Raw genomic sequence first — 12,229 nt, 5'->3', positions numbered from 1 at the left:
ATATATGAAAAAACTGTACTGAGCATAGACATGCATGTTTTTCTTTTTTCATTTACGTGTGTGTGTGTGTATGTGTGTGTGTGTGTGTGTATTTGTCTGTGTATATATGTGGGTATGTATGTGCCAAGATGTCCAAGTGAAGGTCAGGGGACAACTTGTAGAAGTCAGTTCTCTCCTCCTCCCACTCCCTACCATTTCTGACTCAGGTAGTTGTAGTCATGTGTGGTGACAAGCACCTCTACCATCTCACTGGCCCCACATGTTTTCCTTTTCATTATTTTCCTAAGCAATACAGCATAACAATTATTTACATAGAATTCATGTTTTGTGATCTCTTCTAAGCCATCTAGAGATAAGTATAGGGAAGGATGTATATAGGTTTAACATATATTCTATGCTAAAGATCAGTTCCTCTAAGAGATCTAAATAAAGAATGAGATACTTTTGGGGGCTAGAGAGATGGCTCAAGCAGTTGAAAGCACTTGCTGTCTTCCAGAGAATGCAAGTTCAATTCCTGGCACCCATACTGGGCAGCTTACAACTGCCGGTAACTCTAGTTCCAGGAGATATGATGCCCTCTCCTGGCCCCTCAGGCACATTCACACATGTGCATATACAAAGACACATACAGATAATTTTAAAAATCTTTTAAAAAGAGAGAATGAAATGTCTTTGACTTTTTTTTTTTTTTTGCCTTGTTTTTCTGAAACAAGTTCTCACTTTGTAGCCCAGGACAGCGTGGTACTCACTGTGTAACCCAGGTTGGTCTCAAACATACAACAATCCTCTTGCCTCAACCTCTTGAGTGCTGGGGTTCCAAGTGTGAATCACCACTCTCAGCTTTTGAATTTTTTTTCTGCTTTAAAAAGCTATGCTTGGGTCAGCCGTGGTGGTGTATGCCTTTAATCCCAGCACTTGGGAGGCAGAGGCAGATAACTGAGTTCAAGTGGGTCTACATAGCGAGTTCTAGGCTGACTTGGGGCTACAGGGAGACTCTGTCTGAAAAACAAAACAAAAAAAAAACAAAAACAAAAAGCAACTATGCTTGTTGAACATGAAAGATTTGGGATGCTGGACTCACAGGGTAATGCAGGCTTAGGGCCCCAGTGTGTAGGTTTATCAAAGTATCATAGGAGTTCACATGTATTTTCTCTGCGACCAGTCCCAGAATTAGCCAGGCAAGAGAGCTGCACCTCTTCCATTGGATAAGTTCAAATCATATTCCCCAGCATCTTTCTCCTTTTAGAAGTACCTCTTACAGGACAAACAAGATGACTCAGCAGGCACCTGCTGCCAAACCTGAATTGATCCCTGGGACCCACATTGTGGAAGGAAAGAATCAACACCCTTGAGTCATCATCCTCTGACCTCCACATAAGCACCATCGTGCACACAAACACACAAGCATGCACATGCCAAATAAAATAAATAGATAAGCTGGATGTGGTGGCACACACCTTTAATCCCAGCAGAGACAGAAGCAGGAGGATCTCTGTGAGATCGAAGCCAGCCTGGTCTACATAGAGAGTTCCAGGTCAGCTGGGGTTACAGAGAGACCCTGTCTCAAAAAAACAAAACAAAACAAGAAAGTGAAAAAATATAGATAAAACATAATTTTCTCAGCGCTCGGGAGGCAGAGGCAGGCGGATCTCTGTGAGTTCGAGGCCAGCCTGGTCTCCATAGCGAATCCAGGCCATCTGGGGCTACAGGGAGACCCTGTCTCAAAAAAACCAAAACAAACAAAAAAAGCCAAATTCCCAGAACCCTGAGTTTACCCACATAATACACCCACAAACCCTGTGATTGACCGTTTTTGTTTGATGTATTTCATTTTTATCCCTGTCCTTCCTGGTCTTTTTTTCCATATTCCATCCCATCCACTGTTTGCGCCCCTTTCCACCATCCAGTGACGTGTGTGTGTGCGTGCATGCACATGCGTGTGCACACACACACACACACATATTCTTTCCCTAGCGGTAAGTATAAAGTAGTTTAAGAATTTAAAAATTTGGGGGCTGGAGAGATGGCTTAGCAGTTAAGAACACTGGCTGTTTTTGCAGAAGACCCAGGATCAAATCCCAGCACCCACGTGGTAGCTCACAACTGTCTGTAACTCCAGTTCCAGGGATCTGACAGCCTTTTCTGACCTCCCCTGCATTGCAGGACATGGGTGCACTTACCTACACACAGGCAATACACTCACACACATAAAAGTAATAAATAAAAAAAGTATTTTTTGATCTTTTTTGAGACAGGGTCTCCCTGTAGCCCCAGCTGTCCTGGATTCACCATGGAGACCAGGCTGGACTCAAACTCACAGAGATCCGCCTGCCTCTGCCTCCTGAGTGCTGGGATTAAAGGCATTCACCACCATGCCCGGCCTAATAATAAAATATTTTTAAAAACTTCTTCTTCAGGGCTACAGAGTTCATCCATTAAAGATATTTCTGGGGGGACAGAGATTTTAGAGGGTAAAGAGTTTCCATCCCATTATGAGTATTTCAGGATGTCTTAGGAAACACCAAGCTTTGCCTTGGTTATGATATTTTATTTTTAAATTATGTGAGGGGGGTTATGTACATGAGTGCAGTGACTATGGAGGCCAGAACAGGGCATCAGATCCCCTAGAGCTGGAGTTACAAGTGATTTGTAAGCCACCTAGTGTGGGTGCTGGGAACTGACCTTGGGATCTCTGAAGAGCAGCAAGTGCTCAAAACTGCTGAGCCTTCTCTCCAGACTCTGCCTTGGTTATAAGTAAACCTTAAGTCTCAGTGGCTTAACACTATCGTTTACCTCTTGCTCATACCAGGTCCTGCATGGATAGTGCTGGTCAGGGAACCTCCTGTATGGCTCCTGCAAACAGCCTGAGGGACTAGCTGCTTGCCCTACTGTAGGTGTGAAGTCACCCTGGCACCACTTTGCCAGCAGGACGTGAGAGTGGCTATGGGGCAAGGAGAGGAAGAGAATGAAGACTCAAATGGGTATTTTAGATGCCAGACCTGGCATGGCAAATATCATTCTTATACTCCATTGATCAGAATAGAATGAGTCACAGCCTCATATAGCTGCAAGACTCTGGGAGCTATGTACTTGGGAAGAAAATGAAATGAACACATGGGGTTATTTATCACATAGGGCCATAAAAAGTTTGAAATATTGAAACTTCTAGAAAAAGGAACCATTACTGCGCTACACAACCGCCAGGATAGTCTTGGCTTCTCAGAGTGCCCTAACTCTTTTGACCCCACTCCAACCCAGATATTGAAATACTTCCTACCATCAATGCCAGCCCCTTTGGTGTCTTTGCAGATATGAAGAAAAGAACTCGTGTGGAGGAAGGGAATGACCCCATATGGAATGAGGTAGACACACCATGGAAAGCCTAGAAGAGCAATGGACAGACTGGAGAGCAAGAGGGAAGGGTGGGGCCCCAGGCAGGTGCTCAGAGGTCTTGAGAACAGACAGGCAGCCTCACAAGCAGTTTCTCAACACTGAGGTATCTTGGCCTAGGATTAGTCTCTGATCTGACAGGGCTGCAAAGGTCACATCTGCCCACAGCTGTTCTTAGTCTCTCTCCTACCTTTGGGGATGAACTAGAGCATGCCCCATCCACTAATCCATCTAGACCATTCTGATATACCTTGAAGCCTGAAGCAGAGAAAAGACTCTTGCACAGGATCCCCTCACTTTTCATTCACTCATACTGTTCTCCCCTCTAATCACTCAATTCCTAACATGCCTAGGAAGTTCAGGCACGGGAACCCACATGGACTATCTCACACTAGGGACAAGGTAGCAAACACAATCTCCTTAGAAAACTAGACATGGCAGAAACTCCAGAGCTCCAACCCATTCCCCAGGCTTGCTCTCTTTTCCTAGAAGGGCGGGCTAGAGAGAGAAGAGAAATGTTGTTGCTGGGCATTGTGTCACATACTTGTAACCCCAGCACTCCTGAGGCTGAGGCAGAAAGATCACTGTGAATTCCAGGTCCACCTGGTCTGCATCTCAAGTTCCTAGAACTTCCTAGAAGTACTGTCTCAAAACAAAATTTAAAAAGAAAATTTAAATGAAAAAGAAAAATGTTGACTTCTCCCTATGCCCCACAGACACTAATCTGGCACCTCTGGAACCAACCCCTGGAAAATGACTCCTTCTTGCAAGTCATCCTTCAGGATGCTGGCTCAAAAAAGAAAGAAAGGTGAGGCAAAGAGAGACAGGAAGAGCCTGGCTCACTGACCAAACAGCAGCAGACCAGGCATCTCTTGTCTCTAACCCATGACTAACTCAGATGCAGGACCAGAGCCCACTCCACACATTAAAGGAAAATGGAGGGAGGGAGCACTAAAGGAGTGCCAAGGCTAGGAGTGCAAGTTAGCTGGGATACAAACCTGGGGTCCCAGCAGCAGCTCTGTCTTGAAGTCACAGATCTCGAATCTCAGTTTCTCGCCATGACCCAAGATTAACATCCTATTGAAAGTGAGGCCAAGGCACCTCTGGGGTATTTTCCAGTACAGAGAATCTGATTGTCCCCAACTTTGGTCAGGTGCCCACCCTTGGTCCAATGGGCTACTTGTCTTGGGTTTCATCCCAAGCAATTTCCCAAGGAACAGAGAGCCCTGCGCCCTCTGGTGGCTACTCTGCCTACCTGGGTTTTGGGGTACTGGAGACAGTCATCCCTACCTGGAGCATGGGACACAGGAGGAGCCCTCTGCCCTGCTTGGATCTCACATCTCCTCCTTGTCTCCCCCAGGTTCATTGGCCTTGTCACTATACTGCTCAAGCCACTGGTGCAAAACCCAAATGAGGTCCTTTTTGTGAACAACCTGAACCTGCTCAACCATTCCATGATGCCCACTGAGGTGAGTCAGGCGCCAGAAGGCCCAGGCAGGGCCACTGGAGGAACATGGACTACTAGTATAGCTGACCTTCTCCAAGAGTGGTCATGATCCACCCCATGGGGGTAGGAGATCAAACTGCTGTCATCTCCTGGCTCCCTCATCCTGCCTTCCATCTCCCACCCACCCTTCCATCTCCCCTGGAGTCAGCCACTGTGCTAGTCACTAGACTATAAAACTGAATGTTGGTAGGCAGAAATGTTGGAAATTTTTGCAAGGAAAAAGGAAGGCTTCAATGTGCTCTGATTGGAGGCTGCTGCATTGCGGAAGCCAAAGGCAGGCTAGAAACCCACCTGATTGGTTGGAAATGCATATTTGACTCTCTCTGGTTTGTCCTTTGTTGGAAGTGCAGACACAAACCAGGTTATCTGGGACCAGTGAGATGGCTCAGTGGGTAAAAGTGTCTGCTGCTAAACCTGGAGACCTGGGTTTGATCCCTGGGACCCACATGGTAAAAGGAGAGAACCAACTCTCACTAGCTGTCCTCTGACCTCCACATATTTGCACGCACACACACACACACACACACACACACACACACACACAGCACAGGGGCCTATTGCATAGCCCTGAACCATAACTTGCATCATGCTTTCCAACAGGACTAGGAAAGGTGGTGCTATAACTTAACTAAGGATTGCAAAGTCTGGCTTACAGCCTCTCTGCCCTTCTTGGGGCTAATTACCAGTTATCTAATTGGACTTAAAGCCCACTCAATGGGAGGAAACTCATGTGTGGTACTGTAAACCTAGCTAAATACACATAGATGGAGAGGTCATAGATGTTAGAGAAAAGCCCAAGGCTGTCACATCCCTAGATAAATGTAATTTCTTACTATATGTAAAATATGGATCCTTAAACTTAGACAACTATTCCAGTCACAAGCCATCAAAGAAGCTTCTTTTTCAACAGACAGAGATTATTACAGAGTTCTACAGCTGGTCACACACAGAGATTATCTGTGAATTTCCTAAGCCTAAGTGGCACATCTAAGGCTACACCTAAGGCTCATGGAACATCTAACAAGGGATGAAGAGAACACTAATGCATCTTTGAACTCTCATCAATGAAGCTCCCTCATGCAACAGAAGGACAGGAACACAAAAGGTCACAAATGGCCAAAACATAGAGAATAAGAGTTACAGAGTGTAGGTCCTTGGATAGGACTTCTATATTAAAATCTACCCACCAAGGGCTCAGGGACCATTGCAGAAGATGAGCTGTGAAGGCTGTAAGAGCCAGGGAAGAGGTGCATGATCCTACACCTTCTCATATGAACTCTTCTCATATGAACTCTCATATGAACTCTCTCATAGAGACTCTTCTCATATGAACCTACCACAATGGTGTCAGAATGCCCAAAACCCATGCTAACTCAAGCAGACAAAAACCCAGCACAGAACTGTGGAAGTGGACATCAGGTCCCAATCTTAGTCAAAAAGATTGGAAGCTGATTACTGCTGGGTGAAGAAGAACTGATTTTCTTAAAGGGAGGGACTCTAGATAGACTGACTAGACCTCGGTGGATAAACTTGCACTGAGGAACATCTGGGGCCACTAATTTGACATGACAGGCCTTAACACAAATGACAGAATGTATGAATTCCAGTCAGGGAGGACTATGGAAGGGAGCCAATGGGGAAAGGGGTATAAAGATGATTAAGATGTTCTGTATGAAATACACAAGAATTCAATTAAAAATTAAAAACAAACCCTGTGCCTTTGCTTTGCAGTGTACTGTCACCCTACAGGTGGCCCAAATACACCACCAGGATATTGAGAAGACAGGTATGTCCTTCTCCAGGGCTTCACTAAGCATAGCCAAATAGGCTCTTTGGGACCTTTGGGACCTGAGACACAACTCTTGAGGCCCACCAAAGGATTGTGATCCTATTAGGATCTCTAGAAGCTATGTGGGCCTAGACATCTGGCTAAAGCAACCCATCTTCTCATCTCCATTTCTCATCTCCAAACATAAGGCTCATCTTAATGGGGGGAGGTCATAAGGATGGCCATTTCCATAATCCCCCATGTGTGAAGAGTAGGGTCCAAGAATCCTTAGCTATTAATGGTGAGAGGGGCCCAATGAGCATTTAGGGGAAAACATGTGCCCCTATCAGGATCAAGTTTTTAGTCAGGAGTATATAGCACTGAGGACAGAATGATGGAAAGGGGGAAATGCCTGAAAGCCTCCTGAGCTCCCTATCCCCCACTGGACTGTGTCTATAGATAATGAAGACCTTCTGGGCATAACTACAAGAGAGATGGCCCAGCAGAAACTGATGGTCCCTGGTGTCATCATGGACAAGACTCTGTCTTCCAAGCCTCAGCACTTTCAGGTGAGACCCGTCTGACACCTCCATCCCCTTCCTGTACCCTCCACAAGGTCATGGTGGAAGGTTGGAGCTTCATATCCAGCTTCAGATCCTCACTGCATCTCTTGCTCCTCCAGGGGACTTCTATCCATGATTGGTGCTAGACCGATCCAGGGAGGATAGAAGAGCTTTGCTGAGCCCCAGCATGCTCTGGTAGATAAATGCTGGGGATAGAGAGCAGAAGGAGCAGGCTTTGCCCTTCCAGAACCTTTGGGTTGTTGGCAAAACAAGGCAAGATATGGGCAAGGTCAGAGTAACTATACAGGAGAGGTGTAGGACTGTATGAGGGGACCGTGGGAAGGTCCACGACTTCAGGAAAAATTCATGAAGCCCATCCCATGCCTCGCCAACTTTCCTCTGCTCCCTATCACATGTCCTAACATTTCTGCCATGGTTTTGCCTATTCTGTGGCCCACCACTTGCCGAGGAGGTGGGATTCGGCCTTGATCGTTTCTCTTCCTGCATCCAGTCAATGGCCAAGTCCTGTTGCGTGGCTGTCCCCACTTCTCAATCACCACTTCCATTCTGTGCCTTGAGCCTCCACTGTCACTTCCTTGGACCACATGGAGAGACAGTCTCCTTCTGAACCCCTAGTGAACAACTGTCTCCTATCCATTCTTTAGTCAAACATCTTTCAAGCTGGGCGTGGTGGCACACCTCTTTAATCCCAGCCCTCAGGAGGCAGAGGCAGGTGGATCTCAGTGAATTCAAGGCAAGCCTGGTCTACATAGAGAGTTCCAGGCCAGCTGGGGTTACAGGAAGACTCTGTCTCAAAAAGACCAAAAAAAAAAAAAAAAAAAAAAAGTACTTCAAAGATATCTGCATAAAAAGTCCCAGAGTCAGTGCACACCTCAAATCCCAGGTATTAGGGGCTGAGGCAGTTGGATCAAGAGTTTGAAACCAATCTGGGCTATGTAGGGAGATGCTGTTTCAAAAAAAAAAAAAAAAATAGCCACAGTGGGCTGCCCTAGCCCTTGATAACCCGTAACCTAAGCCTGCCTTTTTTGGGGGGGGTCTTTTTGAGACAGGGTCTCAGGCTGGTCTGGATCTCACGGAATTCTAACTTCCTCTGCCTCCCAAATTCTGGGATTACAAGGCATGCAATACCACATGTGGCTCCTCCCAGCCTTCTCCCCATGGGCTCTGTCTATCCATAGTACCTAGAGTGTTCTTTCTCAAAACAATTTTGGTTTTCAGGGTAGTCCCTGGTGAAGGAAAGCCCAGGCTCCCATCATCTGGTGTGTCCTCTCTGTAGGTTCGGCTGCAAATATTTGAAGCCCGACAGCTTCTGGGCAATAATATCAAGCCAGTAGTGAAGATAACCATTGCAGGCAAGCAGCACCTCACACGGATCAAGATGGGAAACAACCCTTTCTTCAATGAGGTGGGCTTAACAGGGTACATTAGGCAGGTGGTCCAGCCAGGGACTGGGCATTTTCTGGAAGCAGCTGGCAAGCTTGCTTCCCAAGTAGGGTGCCTGTAAGTGTTGGTTCCACAAGCATTTATTGAGCACCTACTGAGCACTGAGTACTATGTTCAATGCTAGGCATATAGGATGGGAAAATTCAGAGCCCTGCTTTTAAGGGGCTAGTGTTCTCATGGTGGTACAGCATGTAAACCCACAAACAATCACAACAGAGCAGACAGAGGTCTGGGGAGCACAGTTATCAGGGCCATGAAATGCAGGCTTAGACCACACACATCTTGTCACTGTTGGTGTCTCAGTTGCGGCATTATGTCTGGTACATAAAAGGTGCTGGATAAATACTTATTAAATTAGTTGGTGACTTGACAAGTGAAGTAAAGATGGAAGCTGTGAGGACTAGGCTGGAACAGTGGAACAAACTCAGAAAAGACTCCAAAACACCATGAAGAAAGTCTCCCAGAGAATGATGGACAGGATGGAGAAAGATGATTCAAGAACAAAGGAATAATGTCTTCAAAGACCTGGAAACAAGAAGCAATTTAATTTGTTGGCAGAACTGTAGATGAGGGCATGGCTGGGAGTCTACAGTGCAGATTAGGGTCCCATCACAGACAATACTTAGGAACCATGGAGAACTTAAGCCAGAGGGTGACAGGAGGAAGGTGATCCTGGCTATAGTAGGGAGATGGGGTAGAGGGGACTGGCAGGACGATCTGAACATAGTCAAGGCCCAAATAGTCATCCTGGGGTAGCTAGCTAGGCCTTGAGCTTCTAGGTTCTCCAGGGAACTCCTACTCCTGACCTTTGCTTGGGCAGAGTACCATGAGGAAGCCTAGGAATCCTCTGGTTATAGAAGAGTGTGAAGTATTAATACGCAGAAAGTTACTGAAATGGGCACATGGGGGGCAGGGTGGGGAGAAGCATCTTATTTTGAGGGTTCAGGTTTACTAGGTCCATGGATGAGGTGGTAGAAGAAACATTGTCTACCCTACCCCCAACTCTCTTTGCCTCAGATCTTCTTCCAGAATTTCTATGAGGTTCCCGCAAAGTTCTTTGATGAGACCATCTTAATCCAGGTGAGAAACCAAACATTCCCCAGCCAAATGGGCCCACTTTCTCATCCCACCTCAATATCAGAAAGTGCTTAAGCCCCAGCCCCCACCCTTAGAGCTGGGGTCATTTCACATTCACCTCTGACTCCAAGGCAGCATCTCCAACACTTTTTCCCCTCTAGTGTTCAAAATCATTCATTTGTTCATTGGTTCACTCATTCAACCAGTGTTAGAGATAGCCAACTGGCAGGCCCTGAGCTATGTGGTAAGGTAAACAAGGAAGTCCCTGCCTGTGTCTCCAGATTCTCATGCCACCAAAGGCCCCTCAGAGTGGCATACTTCATACATGGGTTTATCGAGTGCTGACTACATGCCCAACACAGGGCTGAGGGAAACAAGGATGCTTTTCTCCTGTGGGTATTTTCATGTTCTTGAGTACAAGACCCAAAGGAAACAACCAGAAAGTCAATTGCAATACTATATTGCTTTATGTTGACCGGGGCAAGTGAATGGATCTCTCTGGTCAGTTTCTTTATCAATGAAATGGAACTAAAAATACGAATCTTGGGGCTGCAGAGATGTTTCAGTGGTTAAGAACACCTACTATTCTTCCACAGGATCTGAGTTCACAGTTCCCAGAACCCACGCTGGGTGGCTTACAACTGCCCATAACTCCAACTCCAGGGGAATTTGATGCCCTCTATGGGCACCTGCACATACACACACACACACACACACACACACACACACACACACACACTAAAAAATATGAACCTTCAGGGTTCCTCTGAAAAGTACATGAGAAAAATTCTGTGCAAGGACTAGCCATTGGGAAACATTCAATAAGCTGTGTGTAGTGGCCCACACCTGTAATCCCAGCACTTGGGAGGTGGAGGTGAGAGTATCAGATCAAGGTCATTATTGTTTACACAGTGAATTTGAGACCAATCTGGGCTACAGGAGACCCTGTTCAAAAAAGGGTTGTGTGGGTCTGGAGAGATGGTCAGCAGTTAAGAGCACTGGCTGTTCTTCCAGAGGACCCAGGTTCAATTCCCAGCACCCACATGGTGGCTAACAACCATTCACAACTCCAGTTCCAAGGGAATCTGACACCCTTTTCTGATGTCCTTGGGCATTGCACAACACAGATGCACTTACATACATGAGGTAATGTACTCATACACATAAAATAAAAATAATAAATAAAATATTAAAAAATAAATTTAAATTTAAAAAAGATACTTCCACTCCATCATGAAGACCCCAGAGCTGTCCTTGCTACTGCTCCCACAGTACTGGGGAGGTAATTGGGGTTATAAATAATACAATCTTTCTGGGACCTCCTTGCAGGTGGTGAACTCCTCAGCAACAAGATCCAAAGCAGAGATAGGAAGATTCCAAGTGAGTCCTATATGAAGGAGGAGGCTGGTAAAACAGTTGTGGAAACCCACATTGAGCTCCATGCCCCTGTTTATGGGAAAGGACTTGGAGTTCCATGCAGAAAGATCCACGCTTGGATCTACCTACGAACTGGGGGAGCCTAAACAAGTTACTCTGGGTTCTGTTTCCTCAGCTGTAGAGTGGGGTTAATAATGTACCCAACCTGCAAGAGCACTGTGAGGATTAGAGAAGTAGTGAGTGCCGTGTTGAGTTACCCAGACCCATGGTTCTGTGGACACTGGCCAAACCTCTGCTTCCACTGTGAACCCAAAAAGGCCAATCTAAGTTATCAGAGAACTACAGAAAGAGATTGCTGTCTTAGAGGACAGGCTGGGAAAAAAAACAAACCCAAAGCATGAGGCTGGAGAGATGGCTCAGAGATTAAAAGCACTTGCTGCACGTCTAGAGGACAGGAGTTTGGTTTCCAGCACCTATATCAGGTGGTTCATAACCACCTCTAACTCCAGCTCCAGGGAATCCAACACTCTCTTGGTCACCCACACACATGTGGCATTCACTCACACAGATACACACATACACATAAATAAAAATAATTTAAAATTAAAAACCCATAAAATTCAATTCATCACCTAATCTTATAGAAGTTATAAGAATCCATGTTAATCATATCTACCACTGAGTGCATTGTTTAAGCTCTGCTACCAGCTAAAAAAAATTCAGAATCTTGGGCCTAGTTGTTTTTCCCTAGCTGATAATTCAAATTAAAGAAGAAAAATGTTGTCCTTAGTGTGTATGTATATGTGGGCTTGCACATGCCACAGCACACGGTGGAGGACAGAGGACAACTTGTGCAAGTTGACTTCCTCCTACCACATAGGTCCCTTGGATTTAACTCAGGTCATCAGGGTTGATGGAAAGCATCTCCACTTGCTGAGCCATCTCACTAGCCCTAGAAGCATTTTGAATTACTTCATCCATTCGTTTTTTAGATAGGGTCTTACTATGGAGCCCAGGCTAGCTCAGGTCCTCATGTTTGATTGGCAAGTACTTTAGCAACTGAGCCATCTGCCAAGCCTCCAG

At 45.9% G+C, this 12,229-nt stretch overlaps 1 protein-coding gene across 1 annotated transcript in view; it reads left to right on the top strand.

Annotated features, from left to right (window-relative positions):
- Positions 1-12,229, top strand: part of Fer1l5 (fer-1 like family member 5) — a 76,788-nt gene that overhangs the window by 1,720 nt on the left and 62,839 nt on the right. The window contains exons 2-9 of the mRNA XM_017799376.2: positions 3,310-3,362; positions 4,107-4,198; positions 4,751-4,859; positions 6,629-6,683; positions 7,125-7,234; positions 8,526-8,654; positions 9,710-9,772; positions 11,099-11,149. Of these exons, the coding sequence (XP_017654865.1) occupies positions 3,310-3,362; positions 4,107-4,198; positions 4,751-4,859; positions 6,629-6,683; positions 7,125-7,234; positions 8,526-8,654; positions 9,710-9,772; positions 11,099-11,149 (662 nt within the window). The remainder of the gene's footprint in view (positions 1-3,309; positions 3,363-4,106; positions 4,199-4,750; positions 4,860-6,628; positions 6,684-7,124; positions 7,235-8,525; positions 8,655-9,709; positions 9,773-11,098; positions 11,150-12,229) is intronic.

Source organism: Nannospalax galili, unplaced genomic scaffold, assembly GCF_000622305.1.
Source record: "Nannospalax galili isolate Female #2095 unplaced genomic scaffold, S.galili_v1.0 scaffold1311, whole genome shotgun sequence".
NCBI lineage: Eukaryota > Metazoa > Chordata > Mammalia > Rodentia > Spalacidae > Nannospalax > Nannospalax galili.
The sequence above is the reverse complement of the archived record's forward strand: the minus strand, read 5'-3'. Positions and strand labels throughout refer to the sequence as shown.